The 18869-nt window shown below is 53.2% G+C and overlaps 5 protein-coding genes and 1 non-coding gene across 6 annotated transcripts; 1 reads left to right on the top strand and 5 right to left on the bottom strand.

The window, feature by feature from the left end:
• Positions 1–183: 183 nt before the first annotated feature.
• Positions 184–255, bottom strand: CTHT_0056390. The gene has a single exon. It is a non-coding gene; the product is annotated as a tRNA-Arg (tRNA).
• Positions 256–637: 382 nt separating this feature from the next.
• Positions 638–2572, bottom strand: CTHT_0056380 (uncharacterized protein; the record flags this gene model as incomplete). The annotated part of the gene is made up of 1 exon (XM_006695900.1): positions 638–2572. The coding sequence occupies one exon, from the start codon at positions 2570–2572 to the stop codon at positions 638–640; it is 1935 nt and encodes a 644-aa protein (XP_006695963.1).
• A 210-nt stretch (positions 2573–2782) lies between these two features.
• CTHT_0056370 (uncharacterized protein) lies at positions 2783–6795 on the bottom strand (the record flags this gene model as incomplete). The annotated part of the gene is made up of 6 exons (XM_006695899.1): positions 2783–4137; positions 4204–4481; positions 5171–5372; positions 5424–6132; positions 6185–6631; positions 6706–6795. 6 exons carry the CDS (start codon positions 6793–6795, stop codon positions 2783–2785), a joined length of 3081 nt encoding a protein of 1026 aa, XP_006695962.1.
• Positions 6796–8574: 1779 nt separating this feature from the next.
• Positions 8575–10760, bottom strand: CTHT_0056360 (uncharacterized protein; the record flags this gene model as incomplete). Its single annotated transcript, XM_006695898.1, has 5 exons — positions 8575–9127; positions 9484–9732; positions 9842–10020; positions 10078–10256; positions 10745–10760. 5 exons carry the CDS (start codon positions 10758–10760, stop codon positions 8575–8577), a joined length of 1176 nt encoding a protein of 391 aa, XP_006695961.1.
• Positions 10761–11974: 1214 nt separating this feature from the next.
• On the bottom strand, positions 11975–12749 carry CTHT_0056350 (uncharacterized protein; the record flags this gene model as incomplete). Its single annotated transcript, XM_006695897.1, has 3 exons — positions 11975–12028; positions 12087–12330; positions 12385–12749. The coding sequence occupies 3 exons, from the start codon at positions 12747–12749 to the stop codon at positions 11975–11977; spliced, it is 663 nt and encodes a 220-aa protein (XP_006695960.1).
• A 1419-nt stretch (positions 12750–14168) lies between these two features.
• On the top strand, positions 14169–15641 carry CTHT_0056340 (adipor-like receptor-like protein; the record flags this gene model as incomplete). Its single annotated transcript, XM_006695896.1, has 1 exon — positions 14169–15641. The coding sequence occupies one exon, from the start codon at positions 14169–14171 to the stop codon at positions 15639–15641; it is 1473 nt and encodes a 490-aa protein (XP_006695959.1).
• Positions 15642–18869: the final 3228 nt, after the last annotated feature.

Genomic DNA, 18869 nt, shown 5'->3' with positions numbered 1-18869 from the left:
TCCCTTGAGAGAAAATTTTCAGTCAAGGCAACAGACAAAATAACTCAGCCTGGACACTTTTAACGCAAAGCCAAAATCACAGACACACAACCAACAACAGCAATTCCCGCAGTCAACAAAAATGAGGATATCACCCAGCAGACGATGCAAAAAGTAAAGCGAATTTTCAATCGCATCTCAACTCGATCCACCCAGGGGTCGAACCTGGAACCTCCTGATCCGTAGTCAGACGCTCTGCCATTGAGCCAGCGGACCTTGTTGTCTATTGCTTGGCATTACTACCGAAGATCAGTACTCATGATACCCACAGCAGGTGGACGCTTAACTCAGGAGGGGAGGGGACCGACTGGTGAACTGAACTGACGTAAGATGAGGGAATCGAAAAGTGGAACGATGAAACGAATGCTCTGTATTGATGCTCTACCTCTCTACCGTCTAGCGATAATCATTTATTTTGATTTTCATCTTTTTGGTCCCGTCCCAAGTCGCTTGCACAACACACAGACCTTAGCACCGTACCCCTGAAAACACACAACAGTTACAACGTAAACATAAAAAGGAACATCAACCCAACAACACTGCCTACAATGGTTGGCTCAAGACCACATTCAGGGGACAATGGGCTGGAAAAGCTTCGTCAAGCCAGACTCCACGGTCCTCTGTGCAGTGCCTCAACAACAGCTACGTCATCCCTCCAACCCTGGAAGCCGTTAGGAGGACCACCACCCTGAACCTGCGGACGAAAGCCTGTTGGCTGCGTTCCTAACTGCCAACCTGTCGTAGTGTCAGCTTTGCTTTCCATCCCAGGACCAGTCGAAGCAAGAGGAGCAGGTGGGAAGCCCATTGGCAGCGCTTGTGCTTGAAGATGTTGTTGTTGTTGCTGTTGCTGTTGCTGTTGCTGCTGCTGTTGCTGCCCAGGTTGAAGAGATTGGAACGGGTTTGGATGAGGATGGGCATGCAGATATGGCGAACCACCTTCATTCTCTCTGACCTTGCCCATCCCATCCTCATCCTTCTTTCTCGTTGTCTGGTCAAGGTCCAATTTCCCATTCCCAAACTTGACCTCACGCCCACCCCACCAACTCTCCCCCGCCGTTGTCGTCGGCGCACCAGGAGGAGTGGTAACCCTAGAAGCACTTGGATACGGTGCAGGCGGATAAGGCCTTGACTGAATTGCCCCGGAACAACTTACCGCCCTCATACCTGTCCCAACGCCACCACCAGCAGCAGCAACGTTGGCCAACCTCATCGCCGTCGGTGGCGTCAGATTCCTCAGCGTACAATGCGCCGTCCCGGCTCGCCGCCACTCATATCCCATGAAGGCTGTCCGTCGTCTGACGTCCATTGCAACTTTTCTGGTTCGCGGATCCCGCAACAATCTATCCCGGGGCCGTTTCTTCTCCTTTTCCTTTTTTTTCTCCTTCTCTTCTTGGGGCTGTTGTAGCTGCTGCTGCTGCTGTTGCTGTTCCCAGTTGTTAAAGCCGTTTGGTATTGGTCCTACTAGCGCGTATCGCCTCACGAAGTCACTCAATAGCCTCCTCTCCACCAGATTAGTTGGCGGCACCAGCTCCTGTGCTCCAATAACCCTCAGTAGGTGGTCAACAGTCCCATTGAGGATGGCGGCACGAAGCTGGCCAACCAAAACTGCTGCATTTGGGTCATGGGCATGTGCAGGATGCGGCAGGGTCGCTAGGGCAAGCTCCTGCAAAGGACGGCGTAGTGGACGAAGGAAAGCCTGTTGCTCCAGCGTCGGACTCGGTAAGACGATGGGTGCTGCACCCAGTGGTGAGGGAGAGAGAGTCTCGATCAGCGGGATAGGAGGAGGTTGTTTCGTCGGGACAGGGGGAATATCGTGCCTCGGCGTATCGAGCATTTGATTCTGCTGCTGCTGTTGAGCTACACCCACAAGAGGCTGGCCCCATCCTGCCTGTTGCTCCCACCCCTTTACCCCCTCCTGCCCCTCATCCTCACTCTCACAACTCTCCTCCTCCTCACTGATCTCCCCACCGCCATCGTCAAAATACCGTGTATCCGTTTCCGAACTCAACCTCGGCACCAACGGTGGATCCACCTCATGCAGCCTCTCCCAGGGAACACTCCTGAACCACTTATGCGCCTTAATATCCTCTGCATCGTAAGGAAACACAAACCGTCCGGCAAAGTCCCTTAACCCATGCCCCGTCGCAAGCCGACTGCTGCTGGTGGTGGTGTAGCTGCCACTGCCCGCATAATACGACGCAGCCGACGAAGACGACGCCTCAGTCCCCATAACCAAATCCTTCATGCGATACCTCTTCGAGCACAACCTGTTCTCTTTATCCGTGATCAGGCTCGCCATCAAATGACGGCAACGATGGGACACAGTCGGATGAACCGGAAACCCAAATGTCTCCCGATGGCGCAGAATATTGATCTTCGTCTGCTGGCGTCCCTCATCCGAGAGGAACGGCGTGTGCCCATACAAACACTCATATAAGATAATCCCCACACTCCACCAGTCACACCGGCCATCATACCTCCTCCCCTCAATCACCTCCGGCGCCATGTACTGGCTCGTGCCGACCACACTCATGGCGGCAGCCCGATTCCCACATCGATTCCTCCACGCCAGCAACGGCTCGCCATCATGCCAATTCCTCCTCTCATGCCGGTCCATATCCCCCAACATAGCATGCGCCGCAGCAGCCTTGACGGCCCCTCTCCCGCCACCAAACTTTACTCCGTCATTCACCCGATCCTGCCCATCCCCCTCCACACAAATCCCCAACTTCCGCACGAGGCTCTACCTCTGCTGATTATAATACGCGGCATCATGCGCCCACTGGCCATCAAATGCCAGTCCGAAATCACTGATCTTGAGGTGGCCTGTCGCCGAGATGAGGAAATTGTCCGGCTTGATGTCGCGGTGCACACATTTCAGTGCATGCACGGCCTCTACGCATAAGATGATCTCGGCGATGTAGAACCTGGCCACCGTCTCGTGCAGCGTGTTCTCCCGGATCAAGAGTCCCAAAAAGTCACCTCCCGGCATGTACTCCATCACCAGGTAGAGGTTTGTCAGGTCTTGGAAAGCCTCGACTAGTGGGACAATCCATCGCGACCCTTCGCTCGCGACGAGGATGTCCCGTTCGGCGCGGAGATGACCTTCCTGGCTAGTACGGAGCATCCTGCTTTTGCGGATGACTTTCATCGCGTACACACGGCCATTCCCCCTGTCCCGGACGAGACGGACGACGCCGAAACTCCCTTTGCCTAAAAGCTTGACTGTCTCGTATCCCGCGCAGACTTTTCCTCCTCTGCCAGCTAGTGCTCTTGTGCATTTGGCCTTTTGGACTCGCACTTCCCGGAGGTAGTCGCTCTCCCCTTGATAGAACCTCTCCCGTGCCTGTTGGGCTTCCATGGCGTTTAAACCCCCTCCCCTTTTTCGGGAGAGATGAAACAGCTCTGCCTCCAGCGCTTGTAAACGCAACTGTCGTGCCGTCGGTCCGGGCGCCAGGAGGGCATGAAAATGTGTTTCCAGGAAAATCTTGGCTGCAGCAGCTCTCTCAACGGTTGTGATACCAGGCGAGCACCTCTCGATGGGGGTTTCGTGGATTGTCGTGAGACTACTTGCCGGGGAGGAGGAGGTTTGTGTGGTAGGCGGAGAGTTTGGACTGGCTGAGGAGATGGGGTTGCTGCTTGTTGTGGCGGTAGAAGCCGGGCTCTTGGGGCTGATGGAGCTAGAGTTCGAGTTGGGCGTGACAGGCGAATTCGGATTGGTAATGTCCCTCGGAATGGAATACAACGATGTCTTGCCGGTTGAGTTGGACATGTTGCCTGCCTCGGGAGAGGCGTTGCTTGCTTTACCCGAGTCAGAATTAGAGTTGCTTGCTGGCGTTATAGCCTCTGCCGGGCCGCTGCTCTTTCCTGACGATGACGACGCCGGTGGTGTTACAGGTCGGAATGTCTTCTTGAGCGAGGGTCTTTTCTTGCTTGGAGTGCGGTGAACAATGGTCGGGTCCATGGTTGGGGCGCGAAAGACGGCACTGGACACTCTGTGCAGGCCGGAAGTCAGACCCGAAGAGGATTTGTTGTTGGCCGAGGATGAAGATGTTGATGCCGGTGTGAACTGGAGGGAGTCGACTTGTCTTTTGGAGGCTGATGGGTGTCAATCTTGCGTATATCATATTCTCCAGACAAATAAAGGCAGTCAGAGACACTCACAGCTATTGGTAAGCGACCTCAGCGCAGAGGCAACCTTTAGTCCGTGACGACGCAATTTCGAGGGTAGCGTCAGGCCACCTGAGGCAACTGGACTCGCAGTCGTTGTCGAACTCGATACTGTCTTCGTCGTAACTGGCGGCCAGGTCTCAGCCTTGGAGCAAGTGTCCGGCCCGGCGGAGAGGTTATTGTCCTCGAACAGGCCTTGTCGGTCTCCAATGCCAACACCAGGCTTCATGTCGGACTCCTCCTCTTGCATGGGGCTCGCGCCAGATGCAATACTGGTTGGTAAGAAAACACCTGTGGGTTAGTATAAAACAACGTGCAGTTAAGTGTCTACATTAAGTGCCGATAATGGATAACGAAAGTGCTGGTTTGTTGGCAAACAACAACCACGGGGTAGTAAAGAAAAACATTTTGACGAGAGACCTTTAAGGGGTCCATTTCCTCGGAGCGGACACTGAGGAAAGCAAGGGCATGAGTAAGGAGGCTCTTTCTCTGTGTGTTTCATCCTGTGACCTGTAGACTTCCATGGGGAGAGGGCCTCCGACGATACACTACTGGAAGAGTAAGCGTTAGTCGGGGTCTTTCCCCATAGACACCTCGTTTGCGCGACAACAATGGAAGAAGGGAAGGCTGCGTTCCGTCACCAGAGACATCCATCAAAAGAACAACCGGCGGACCGAAACACATGCATTGTTAACTGCCGGACACCATTGCGCCTAAATAGTAAACAACCAGTACAGAGGAAAAGGCCATCCATTTTTGTCCCCATCCCGTGTGCCATGCGACCTCGTCATCCCCTCCAACAGCGCGTCCACTCCTAGGTCAGAAGCTCCCCAAGACCTGGAGCAGAAACACCCAGGGGGCTAACAACATTAAACCCATATGGCGGGCCAGTAGAGTATTATATGCCGAGAAGGAAACATCGATCCCGCCGAACGCGCACTCATAGGAAGGCACCCTTTACTTGATCTCGAGCAACTTGATGTCGAAGACGAGCGTGCTGTTGGCCGGGATGCCGGGCATCGCCCGGCTGCCGTAGGCCAGGTGAGGGGGGATAGTCAGGCGACGCTCGCCACCAACCTGCATGCCGATAAGGCCGATTTCCCAGCCCTTAATGACCTCGCCCTTGCCGACCCTGACGGTGAAAGGCGCACCCTTCTTGTTGGCTGCATGCAGTTAGCCTCTGACCAGCGTCAAGGTTATGGAGTCAGACTTACCATCGAACACTTTGCCGTTAGTAAGCTTGCCGATGTAGCGGAGGCTGACGCGGTCGCCAGACTTAACAGTGCGGCCAGTACCGAGCTTGCGGTCATCAATGGTGACGCCCTGGACAACCTTGACACCGAGACTTGGTTTCTTGAGGTCCGCCTTGTCATCCTTCTTCTCCTCCTTCTTCTCAAGCTTGTCCTTAGCCGGACCGGACGGGCCCTGCTCGAGATCCTTGGCGAACTGGACCTTCTTGTCGGACTTGCCCTCCTTCTTAACGTCCTTGTTCTCGGCGGGGACAGCCTCACCCTTGTTGTTCTTGAGCTTCTTTTGCTTCTCGGCCTGCTTCTTGTCCTTGGCGACCAGGTCGTCGAGGTTCTCGGCCTCCTCAGCCGGGCGCTTCTTGTTACCCTTCTTGGACGTATCGACCAGCTTCGGCGCCTCTTCCTCCTCCTCATCGGTGTCAATCTCCTTGATGCGAGGGGTGCCATCGATCTCATCCAGCTCATCGCTTTCATAGTCAGAATCTGACTCAAGCTCAATACCATGGGGCAGGTCGTACTCCTCATCCGAGTAGTCCTCCTCATCCTCATCGTCCTCCTCGTCTTGTCCCTCGGGCAGGACGTAGTTGCCGGTCAGGTAGACCTTGTGGGTGCCCTTAACGACGAAGAACACCTTCTCGCCCTCGGTGATGGTGATGTCAATGGGTTGTTGGTAGGTCTGCGAAAGTTAGTGATGCAGTTCTTTCATCAGTGAGGGACAGGGTACCTACGCGCTCGGTGTCGAGAGTGCAGACGACGAACTCCTCAAAGTTGGGTTCGCCCTCCTCGTCATCCTCGTCGCTCTTCTCGTCATCGGACTCGCTGGCCTTGGCCTTGCCTTTGCTGTCCTTCTTACCCTTGCCGTTGGGCTTGGCATCGGCATCCTCCATCTCCTCGTCAGACTCCTCCTTGGTAGCCTCCAGGAGCTTCTTGATGGCGGCCTCGCGGCGGGCCTTCTTGCTCTTGGCGGGGTCGCTGGGGCCGCCATTGACCTCCTCATCGTCGGACTCCTCATCGTCCTCGCTGTCCTCGCCGTCGATATCGAGATACTCATCGTCATCCTCCTCAGCGGTCGTCTTGATCAGCTTGAGGGTGGAGCGGGGCACTGTGGGAACGTTGCCCTGGCCATCGGTCTCTGGCTCAGCGGTCGGATCAATGGCCGCCATGGTGATGCGAATCTGAGTCAATCAATCAGCAATTGCAGCCCACTCTCATCGCTCGTCTCAGGCGACGCTGCTGGGGCTAAACTCACAGTCGCAGGGAACTCAAACTGAGCGGGAACCAGGATGTCACCCGGAGGGACCTCCAGGCCGTAGACGGCGACGGGCAGCAGGGACGACATTTTTTTGGATGAATATTACAAAGAGAACGATAAGATAAAACTCCTGTAGTAAATGCCCAAAGATTACCGACGATGCAGCGCTCCTGGGGATAAAACAGACACAAGTGGGATGGGGATGGGAGGTTGGCAGTAGGAGACGGAAAAGCGGCTGATGAAGCAGATCGGTCCCGCAGAAATACTTTCTGGCGAGACTGCTGCAGCCAGAAAATTTTGGAGCCTTTCCCCACATGTCCAGCCGGATAAGAGCTTATCGGCTCGATGGCTTCCCGGGCAACCAAAAAGTGGGTCCGTAAAAACTTCACCGCCTGCCCCACTTGGCTTAGCGTTTCCACTCCACGTTTCAAAAAGCCCCATCCAACAAAAAAGTGCGGCTCCAAGACTGCGATTTCTGCCGTTTGCCTTCGCAGTCTGCTTCCGTTGTTGACAACAGCCGCGCATCCACGACGATGAGTTCAATTCATGTGTGTCCTTGTCGCTATGCTCGACTCAACAGCCAGTTGTGTTTTTTTCCCTCATGATATCCAGGTGTCGTTTGTGTTTACGAGTCATCAATTCGGTTTCTTTGCGCTGAATGACTACCTCACTCTCACAGCAACCGCTCCCGATGTTTGAGCAAAGCCTTCGAATAATGCCATCAATGCTTTAAGAATCAAGCCATGACTGATATTCTCTCAATCTACTCTCTGCCATTTTCCAGAAAAGATGCCAACTCCATACGTGCTAATGGCGCTATCGTAAATCTGGCGACTGTTCCAAGACTTGTCCATGATACGATCCTGAAGCTGCCGAACTCATTACAAGCACCCTCACAAATGGAGTCAACACTCATCGCGAAGCCCCAATCTAGTATACCGGCCTTGAAGTAACTAATTGCTCTATTTATATTATCCGAAACAAATCGTGGGCAACCATAATGGTTGAGGAGACGACGAGATGCCTAAGAGTAACAGTATACCTACCTGGCTTGCAATGAACGGCTCCTTGTGGCAACCGATCTCATCGGTAACTGAACAACTGGCATGCTTCTTGACATCCAACAGAGTAAGGCAACGATGACTTTATTTCCGACGAAAATGAGTACAAAACCACCCTATCGTAGGCAAGGCCTCATGGCTGTTGCTGAAGTCAACCTAAATGAACTGAAAAACGGGAGACGTAGCACCACTTGATCTCCAGCCATTGTGCCATTGATCATTGTGATCAACCGTCACTTTCAACAATCGAACAATGGCTAACTAGAAGAAGATTATGTGCTCTACTTGAGCTAGACGGGGCTCCTCTTTGTCTCACCTCCGGCGCGCTAGGGGTCCAGTCTCCACTTCGGAACGGGCAGCAGGGTCCGCTCGACGGGCTGATGCTCCATTCTCTTGAAGCGTTGATTGGCCAACTCTTCCCACAAGACCGGGCCCACGCCGAGTGGTGGAGACAACCCGGCCCGGCAAAAGGTTGACGGTCGGACGGAGCATGGCGCAACGCCATCGACACTTTCTTTGCTCCTTAAAGTGCCAGTTCTGCAGTATCGTTTACCTGCATATCTCTTGCCCCACGGCATGAACACCAAAGTTCTATACTCATGCGGACCTTAGGTAGCTCTCCAGACCTTGAGGTCCCCGATGCCAAACCGTGAAGGTGCAACTGAGCTGGATCGATCAACGGGTGTCCCCCTTTAAGGTCATTTCTAATCGAGTAATTGATTGTGGAAACGATTAAAAACTTCACGAATCATGTAATTATCATCCCAACATATCACGAAGAGTGTGTCGAGGACCCCAAAGGTCATTACACCACGTCCTCCCCGCTTCTCTCGCTCCTCACAACCTTCCTACTAACCTCATACCTCAACTCCGTCCTCCAAAAGTGCAGCACCTGCGCTTGTACTGCCGGCACCGACCCAAACAATGGCGCAACCACCGGAGCAACAAAATAATCCACCCAATTCCTCTTCCATTCCCTCCTGGAAAAGCTCATGGCCCCTACCAAGCCCGCTTCGCGCATCTCTTTCTCCCTTGCCTCAACACACAAAGCATGGAAGTCTTCGTATAGGAAGAGGTATAGCGCGATTTCGAGAAACCCTAGTGTGCGGAGGGTGCTGCAGAGGACGAAAACCCAGGCTACGTTATGGGGGTCAGATGTGTTGGAATCTGTAAGCCGGACGTAAAGCATCGATGTGATGACTATGATGATCATTTGCGCAGGGAGGAAGTGTGCTTCGAAGAGGCGATGGAGGAGGATGGCTATGCGGAACCAGTTTGGTGAGGGGAGGGTGTCCGTCACAATGCCGGAAGGGATGTCGTTCTTGGCGCAGGTCCCCGGGTTGACATACTTTGCGCCGCTGCGTCCTTGTTGGTTAGCTCTCAACTAGGAGTTCATCAGGTTCAAACTCACAGAGCCATGTGAAGCGGTTGAAACGATATCTTCCTCTGCTCCCTCCCCCTCCACAACCCCCAAACCCGCCTCAGCGCATACCCACTATCCAACGCCCCCCACATATGCCTTAACGCCTGCCGATACCTTGCCCTCACATCCTTCCAAATACCCCTCACTCCCCTCCCATATCCTCCTCCAGTCACATTCGTCTGACTAACCGGACTCAACACCGCCTTCACGTTCAACTCTCCCCTCAACGCAAAGAAACACTTCAAATACATATGCAAATCCTCACCAATCGCCTCGGGGTCAGCATCCTACCCGCCCACGCGGTCAACTAGTTCAAGGGGGAGGGAATAGACTGAGATGGGAGGCGCGACGGTCGAGCCGGGGTACAGATTGGACATGCCGGCTGCGGACCAGAGGATGTCTGCTACGCGAACGAAACTGGCGACGGTGTGCGAGTTGCGGTCGGAGATTATGGGGGGTGTGTAGAAGGTTGTCCGGGCGGTTTTGGGGTGAGAGAGATGAAGGGTGGTTAGGTAACTGAAGTAGCTGGAGGAGAGGTGGCTGTCGGCTAGATCGACAAGGTTAGCGAGGGCCTGATGAAAGGCGGTTTGGAGAGTGCTTGCCATCAATGCCAGTGACGATCACATCCTTGCGTTGTGTAAAGCTGTACCGTTCGCTCAGCTTTCGTGCCGCCCATGCCATGTTGCTGCCTTTTCCGGGTAGTTCCCCAGGGAGGTCTGTTGGGTGAAGAGTGAAGGTGATGAAATGGAACTTGTTGACAAAGCTATTGATTAGGGTGACGACTTTAGCTTCAGCATTTGGCTCCCTCTCTTCCATTGCAAGGTAAATCTGGGCAACCGTCAGGGGTTTCATAGACTGCCGTTCAAGCGGGTTTGGGAAACTCACGTCATATGCGGTGCTCGCCTGAGGATGGGAAGCCAGAACTTCAAGTGTCTCTCTGAGCGTGTCGATATCCTCGTTGTAGTTAGGTATGATGATCGCATGGATGACCCCATCCGACAATCCAAGTTCCGTGTAGTCAGTATCCATAGAATCCCCATCACTGCTGGAGTTGAAGCCCTCATCTATCGAGCAGCACGAAGCGTTAAGGCTGGAAAGTGAGGACGATGAAGCACGGCGTTGGCGGTATAAACTGACATCTTTCAGCGTTTTGTCGTCACGTGCTCTGTGTAAGCGCCGTGTTACGGTGTAGATAGCCCAGCTTGCGCGCAGGGGGAATATGAAGGCAAGGATGTGGATAAGCAGGCAGTAGTAGGAGAACATTTTAATCACGATGCCATCTCCTGTTAGGGTTCTAGGTCTAGAATTGTCCTTTGACTGCTGCTAGTAGTCATGTCTTTGAGACTTAACGTTGCAAAACAAAATAGCCAGAGTTGACAAGGCAATAGTGGCCAGCATAGCTAGCCCGCCGATCCTTCGGCTGCACCATGCCATCAACGACATGTGTGAAGCGATATTGGATATAGAAAACAAAACAGTATGTCGTTTCACTCAAGCCAAATATCGAGAACTGTTTTATGACCTCTCAATGTGTCACAGCATGGGCTCTCACGCAGTAATGAGATCATTTTGAAAGCTGCAGCCTGTTTCCTCTACATCCAGGAAACTACCAAACTTTTTCCATGGTCTTGCCTTCCTTGCCTTCCACGTCCGCATTTAGTCAGGGAAGGGGCCTTGATAAACGCCAAGGATTGGCGATGTGATGGGACATGCAGAGGTTCTCTGGATCAAGATCACCTATGGTTAAGGGGGCAGGGAACAGCATCACCGCCTTGAACGGCCATACCTCGTTCTTCCAAAAGCACTAATGCTGCTCAGAAAAACTTAAACTCTGCACGCGAGAATAATCCCCCCCAACCCCCCCACCCCCCGACAGTAATTGCAGACGGTCATGCAAATCTTCAGAGTTTGTGACGTTCTACGATCTTCCCATATCGTGCCAAGACCGTCGTAAGGCTTGGCGGATACAGGCCAATCAATAAACCTCCGCTTGATTCGTCAATCATGCGCAGTTGTAGATCGCTCCACTTTTTGGAGGTCTTCCTTGGCGAGATCTGCAACGGCGATCGGGATAGCAAAACGTTACGTAACTTACAGGGCCAGTGTAAGAAAAAAAAACCTGCGTTGGCTTTCTTCAAAGTGGGCGTCGAGATGAAAAGATTGGTCGCAGAATGATCACCGGGTGGATTAGTTGATATATTCCAAACAGCTAGCGACCTAAGAGAGCAATGATCTTCCATAGTTAAACTCGGGAGATATCATGGGCCACGAAAAATATATACATGGCGCTAACTCCATTGACAACTTTTCACTTGGGTTCTGAGTCGATTATTATGTTAAACCCATCATTCACCCACAGCCCTCATCGCTCTGCCATACAGTTGCCTATGGCAAGCGCGCAACCATGATCGAGAGGATTTCAGCACTAGCCGTGCTGTTATGAGCTTTCTCATATGGGATGATCCCTATGAGTCCCTGGAGTCGTCGATGGACGCGGCAAGTTCAGTTGAAGGCCGTAAACCGTCATCGCGATCGTCCTCTACTCGTCATTCCCGCACATGCCACGTGCCTGGAATTATTAGACTCGGGTAGATATAATAAATATTCCGCCAACAATGAGATAACGTTGGCGTCGTCGAGAGCGCTGGGGTTCGTAAGTCTCTCTGTGCTTGTTTAGGTGAGCAGCGAAACTGAGAAGAAAGGCGAAGCCCATGGCCCAAGCATTCCAGGCTTTAGCAAGCATGCCGAGGCCAATGTAAGCCTCATGCAGTCACTATTTCACTCAACCAGAGCCGGGAGCGTTCTTCTCAAACAGCTTCTGGATGGGTTTGGCAGCCTAATAGAGTGTTTAGCTTTTGATATTCTCCCGCCAGGATGTTCGAGGAGAAACTCACATCAATAAACTTCTCCAGCTCCTTATCCAGGCTGGCGAGATCGTCTCGGCGCTTCTTGTTCTCGGCCATTAGCTTTTGCTTGCGCTTAACAAGTTCCAGGCGCTGCTGCTCTAGAGCCTCGCGCTCGGCACGCTCGTGAGCGATACGCGCCACCATAAGGGCGTTCTCGTCGGACTCGGCGTGCTCGGGGAATTTAGCGAGGAACTCTTCGACAGGGATGAGAGGGAGTTGTTGATAAGTATGTCTACATTTCTGTCAGCAACTGATGCAAGAGGGCGGTATATTCGGAGAGGCATACTCGAAGCTCTCACACGCCGCAATCTCCCCTTCCAAATGCCTCTGCTCATAGATCAAATTCTGCAGCTGCAAATGCAGCACATCAACTTCGTGACGCCTCTCAGCCGTCTGGGCCTTGGTCTCTCGCGCGCGGAAATGGGCCTGCCGGTGTAGACCCCGTAGATGAGCCAGGTTGGTATTAAGCAACTTCTGCTGCTTCGCGATCTCGGCCAGCAGCTCGCTGGGCAGCGGGCCGTTGGACGCGTTGTGGGCAGCGGTCGCCCGCGCTACGAGGTCTACCAGCTGCAGAGCCTGCTCGCGCGCCGCTTGCGACACTTCAAGTGCGTTTTGCAGCACAGGATCGTTGATGTATGCGTCGACCGTCATCGTGATGCGTGGTTGACCGTGGTTTGCTTGGGGGGGGGGGGGATTTAGGGCTGTGGCTATCGAGGGTTGGGGCGGTGGGGGTTCGGGTTGGTAGCGTTGGGTCTGGTCGTAGACTGGTCGGGACACTCTCTCTTCGTGGATTGCGATGCGATCGCGATGGCCCAAGAAATAGCGGTGGGATAACGACGGCGACGCGAGCGGAGCGCGCAGCTACTCTTCCGTAATCAGGATCAAATCGCGATGTCCAAGATCCAACGGGCCCTCGCGCGCCAGTGACGTTATGCTTGCGACCGACAGCTGCGGATGGAGTCTCCCCGTGGGCTCTTCAATGACGCTCACCTCGGCAGTTCTGTTCGCCGCAGAATCACAAGCTCGAGCGTGCAACATATGGCGGGACAGGGACCCAAGACCACAGAAAAAAAAGGCGAAACTTCCTGATGGAGCCAACCCCCTCAAGCCGTGCAGCAAGTGGGCATGCGGCAGGTGGGGCCTCTCAGCGGCGATGACGGCAGCAATTGGTTGTGCGACGCAGTGAAGTGGGGACCCTAACGGGCGCTTTCGGGCGTCCGCGGGCACAGGGCGAGCTGGATGCAGGTTTTGGCGCCGTTTTGGGGATTGGCGCTCGGCACGACGGGCTGAAGTTGCAGCTACGATTGCAGCGATGCAGCGAGTTTGCTGCACCGATGGCACCGGTGCGTGGCTTTCGGGAGATGAGGGGGGATCCAAGTAGCCAAGCAGGTCCCGTTGGATGGGCAATGGGCGGGATGCTTTTGAATTCTCGGGGGTCGAGGGAAATCCACTTTTAAATCGACAGGCCCCTCGTTTTACTCTAAGGACCCATGTTTTATTCTCGTCCCTCTACCCAGGCACTACAGGCGCAGGAACAGGCGTAGGCTGTGCTTCATTTTGGTCGGTTCGGAACGGGTGCTGCTGCTGGCTCAGATTCTCTATCCTCGACTGTTCGTTCGGCTGTCCATGTTGACGTATTTCTGATTATATTTTGTTCTGGGGGCGACACCCAACATTACCTTTTCCACTGTCTTACCGATTGCGGGTGTTTCGGATCCATTTAAACAACTCCGTCCACTCTAGGTCTTGTCTGCTTGCTCTGTGGTGGCGAGCTGCTCCAGGGAACACCATTGTCCTCCAGGAACTCAACGCCCAGCCCAACAAAAATCTCTCTCTGCCCTGAATTTCCAGGCCACTGGACCTGCAGCCAGCTCCAGGTTTCTCTTCGCACCCGACCCGAACCGAACCGAGCCATATTGTGAACCAGCTGTGCACCTCGACCACTATTTGGCCATAACTCTGGCCTGTTCGTGGCCTTAGGGAGCTCCTGTCTCCCGTCAACTGCTTATTTTTGGTTGTCCGAGTTTTGTCTCGCCAGTCGCTGCTGCGGCCGATTTTAACTATCTCAAAATGGCCTCCCACAACATGGGCGGGCCCTTCACCTTCAACGCCCACGATGCCGTCGAGAGCAAGACATCGGGCGCCCAGCCCCAGGAGCGCCCGGGTGCCCGCAAGAGGCGTCATTCGCACTTTGTCCAGCGCCGCAAGTCCATCGTCAACCACATTATGGAGAGCGAGGAGGGCATCCTGCTAAAGCTGGACCTGTTTCTGACTGAGCTGGAGAAGCGTCTGGAGTACTGGGAGAACTATGGCGAGCTCAAATTGGATTCGAGCATCTCGGCCGCCTTTAACACGCTACAGGCGGTGCGCACACGTTGCTCGCAGGTCTCTGAGGAGGTCATGGGTGCCGGTCGTAGGAGGCTGCACGTTATGGTGGAAACTCTTGAGTCGCGCTACCACGAGGCCATGGCAGCCGCCGGCTCGTTAAATGAGAAGGCCAAGGTTGGCATCGAGCTACTCGATGGTATGTTGCAAGAGATGGAGGCTCGCGCAGCCAAGTTCCGAGAGAAGGGTTTGGCCAACGCCGAGGGCTTTATCGACGAGGCCCAGCGTGTGTTTGATGAGGGTATCGAGCGTGCCATCCGCGCCGCCGAGTCGCTCGAGGACCATATCCAGCGTGCCATTGCTCGTGCCCGTGAGCAGGGCTTGCTGCGCTACGAGGAGCTGCCAGTCCCGTGGCGGATCAACCCTCACATCCTGCGCGGCTACCGCTTCTCCGAGACCAAGCTCGATTGCATCAAGTCGGCCTTTGGCTTCTCCAACGAGCTGGTCAACATCTGGTCGCACGCCCTGGGCCTGCTGCTCGTCCTGGCCGTGGCCCTCTACTTCTACCCGCAGACGCCTAACTTTTCGCTCAGCACCAAAGCCGACGTCTTCGTCGCGGCCATGTTCTTCTTCGCCGCCTGTCAGTGCCTGGTCTGCAGCATCATCTGGCACACTATGAACTCGGTCGCCGACGTCAACCTCATCTCCATGTTCGCCTGCGTCGACTACACTGGCATCTCGCTACTGATCGCGGCGTCCATCATGACGACCGAGTACACTGCCTTCTACTGCGAGCCCGTCAGCCGCTGGATCTACATGACCACCACCATGTTGCTCGGCATCGGCGGCGTCATCCTACCCTGGCATCCTCGTTTTAATGGACAAGATATGGCCTGGGCTCGCGTCGCCTTTTATGTCGCCTTATCGGCCACGGGCACTTTGCCTATCCTGCAGCTGTCGCTCACACGCAGCTTTGCCTCGGTCATTGAGTTCTACACGCCCATTTGCAAGTCACTGCTGGTCTACTTCCTCGGCGCATGCATCTACGCCAGCAAGGTCCCCGAGCGTTGGTGTCCCGGCATGTTTGACTACTTTGGCGGCAGCCATAACCTGTGGCACATTGCTGTCCTCGGTGGCATCCTGTTCCATTATACCGCCATGCAGTCGTTCTTCTCGCACGCTTTTGAGCTTGCGAAGGACGGGTGCACCGCTTATTAAATTTTTTTTTCTTTTTCTTTTTAAAGAGGCTCGTTCTCAACGGGCGGGACATAATTCAAAGTATTTGTTCTTATCTTCTTCAACGATGCAACCCAGTGACAGCTCATGTGGCTGTCTTCCTCGTCTACCATTCTGAAGTGCTTTCCGAAGGGTATCATGATATATCCAATGGATGAGGAAATACACACTCCGCACAACGCCCATTTGTAGACCCTACCGGAAACCGTACCCACAAATCACCTATAATCCAAAACAGACCCCGACGATGATGCGACATGCCAAAAAAGAAGTACGATGACACTGCACCCCATACACTCTCTAGAGATCGGGACTCTTCTCAGGAAACCGATCGTTCTCATGCTCTGGTAATGCGAACCCCGCGTTACGGGCACATGTTGCCAGGTCCTCGCCCTACAAGCTCATTTGTCAACACACACCGCACATCACACGAGATCATCTCCATAGCACGGCAAAGGGGGCAAGTCCTTACCTCCAGGCAACAGTACCCCGCGACTGGGGCGCAATATGTCCCCTTAGGGCAGTGGCTGTTGTCGATTTCGCAGCACGACTGCCAAGGCGTCAATCGCATGTCCCGCGGGGACAGGAGAAGCTCAGGGAGGATGGATGAATGAAAACTTACATGGCCGATTGAGGGGTTGTAGCAAAAGATGCTCTCCTGCATCAACACCAGTCACCCGTTAGAAATCTTCCTCTCTCTCAATCTCATTAGAGGACGGTTCATCATACCGGTCCTCCACATCGCTCCCATCCCTTGCCATACGTCGCTTCGCAGGACTTATACCGCACTGGCTTGGCCGATTGTGTTTGTTGAGGGGAGATGTTCTCTACTGTGCTGCTGGTGACAGGAAATGGTTGTTGCAGTTGGAACTGTGGGCTCTGTTTCTGGAAGATGACGACAGGGGATGCGAGTGTTGCTGTCCCCCAGCAGAGGAGGATGATTAAAAGTTTTGGTGACGGCATTCTGTGCAGTGTGCGGGTTGTGTGGGTTTGCAAAAAAAGTGAACGTATCGATGTCGCAAGAAGTTTTAAAAACTCAGGGTGTACGTCGCCCCAGTTGTTTTGCTGCGAATAACCCACAACACACACAGCCAAAATAACAAAAAAGGAGCAACTATCGATATGTTGTCGTTCTCGAGGACGAGGAAGTAGCAATGCAGGTTTTCTTGAAAAGGTGTTCAAGTTCAGGATATGACGACAAAATGAGTTGATGCACTTCAGGGGTATTGTTTTTAACTCCCGTGTGCGCGCGGACGGGCTTGGGCCGTGGGGTCTGGTTTGAGGATTGACAAGGGGTGGAGTTGAGACGGCGGTGCGGTTTGGCTTTGGTTTGAAGTTTACGTTGTTTAGAGGGCCCTTGTTGGTTCCGACCCCTTGGGACAGGAGCAACTCTTGGGCGACAAAGTAAGGGATAAGAGCAAACAAGTAAATAGTGAAGGTTAATGGATGAATGATGGAGGGAAAAAAAAAGATGAATGAATGGGGATAGATAAAAAGTTAAGTAGGTAATAAGTAGAGAGGAGGAGGTAAATTACCTTCCGGTTTGGACTTCCTGAGTGTCGGCAAGCAATGCTCGGTAAAAAAAAAAAGTCAACAACGAAATGTGGTAGTACCAGACAAAATAGGCTCAGGCCCGGAGCTGTTCCGTGCTATATAACCGCTCGGCCCGGTTTTTGCGGGCAGAGAGACATGAATTGAGTTGCAGTTAGTATGTCCCTGATGGTCTTGATCGTTACATAGTGCTGCGGGAGCAATTGATAAAAGCGCCCGGAGGACAAGGGGAGACTCAATATTAAGCAGACGCATATATATCCTGGTTCTTTTGGGGGCGGCGGACTGGGCAACATTGTTACACTACTAAGTATGTACATGCGGTCAGCACTAAGGAGACTACGGTCCTTCCAGCTGTGGGGAGCGGTGATCAGGCGTTCTCGCCATTGAGCGGATGGACTATGGGAAGATACGTGCCGTTTTTTAGTATCTTGGGTTATAATGCTGAGCTGACCACCCAAGCGGTTAGATCTGATCTCGATTTAAGGAGCCGTATGCCACATAGAGTGCATGGCGAGACAAAGGCAGTGCAGCAGCACAGAATAAATTGCAAACCGCACATTCGCTCAATAGTATATTACTTTTATCGCAAGTCTACCAAACGAAGTTCTTGAATTGACTTTTTTTTTTCCCACCATCCCAATCCGAGTCTGAAAAAAAGACGCCCATAAAAACAACAACCCATCCATCCAGCCGACAAAAGAAATGGTAAAATAAAATACTCATCATACATCAATTATAAACAGGATGAGAGATCACAGGACCAATAGCCAGGCCATATGCCTCTCCTCTCAAGTGGTTGCAATGCACTCCATGATAGAGCGAAAATTGCTGAAGTTGCCTATTTGATCCGACAAACCATGCTGAATGAGGTCCAGCAGGGACGGAGCCTCTGCCGAGATGATTATGTGCTAAGCGGGTAGTGTATAGCAACAAGCAACATGTGCTGCGCTGCCATTGATCTGATCTAGTTGCGAGAATGATGCGCTCTCCTCATTGTAAAGAGATGCATACCCTCTGACTGATCGTTCGTCCCCAACAGCTTCCAAAACCAAATATGTTTGTCTACCCGTTCCGTCCTCTATGATGAAATCGTTCCAACAAGAAATAGAACGTTAAACCGGAATCAAAAGCTGTTGGTAAAGGCATAAATTGGCTGGGTAATAAAGTACTGCTGTGACGACGGTTATGTCGGAAATGTCCTCCATCTATCTAGGTTGCTGTGCTGGCCCGGATGATGGAAGGCTTCTTTTGTCTAAGTCGGGTCTGGTTATCTTGTCTCGAGGTGAGAAAGAGGGTGAGGATACTGCCATCAAACTTGGGTAGTTGCCTCTGAGTGTCCAAGCTAACCAGATAACCAGTTACCTGGGTAAGGGTATAATTCTCCAGCTTTCCATGACAGGATGACGACCGGGCATAGGGCCTTGTGCGGTCTGCGGATAAATGCAACACAAAACGGTCGCGGCAGTCGTGCTCCGTCTTGGCGCAAAGAGTATCTCATCCCAGCAAGATGAGCTTTTGTCACCTTGTTCCGCGGCCCCAGTACTGTTTGTTTATCTTCTTCAAAGGCCAGTTGCTAATAGGTGACGCTCGGTGCTGACATGGTAATGCATAGATCCAGGAGGGGTCGTTCATGCTGTCGTTGGGACAACCGGCTGC

Source organism: Thermochaetoides thermophila (assembly GCF_000221225.1).
Source record: "Thermochaetoides thermophila DSM 1495 unplaced genomic scaffold scf7180000011820, whole genome shotgun sequence".
NCBI lineage: Eukaryota > Fungi > Ascomycota > Sordariomycetes > Sordariales > Chaetomiaceae > Thermochaetoides > Thermochaetoides thermophila.
The sequence above is the reverse complement of the archived record's forward strand: the minus strand, read 5'-3'. Positions and strand labels throughout refer to the sequence as shown.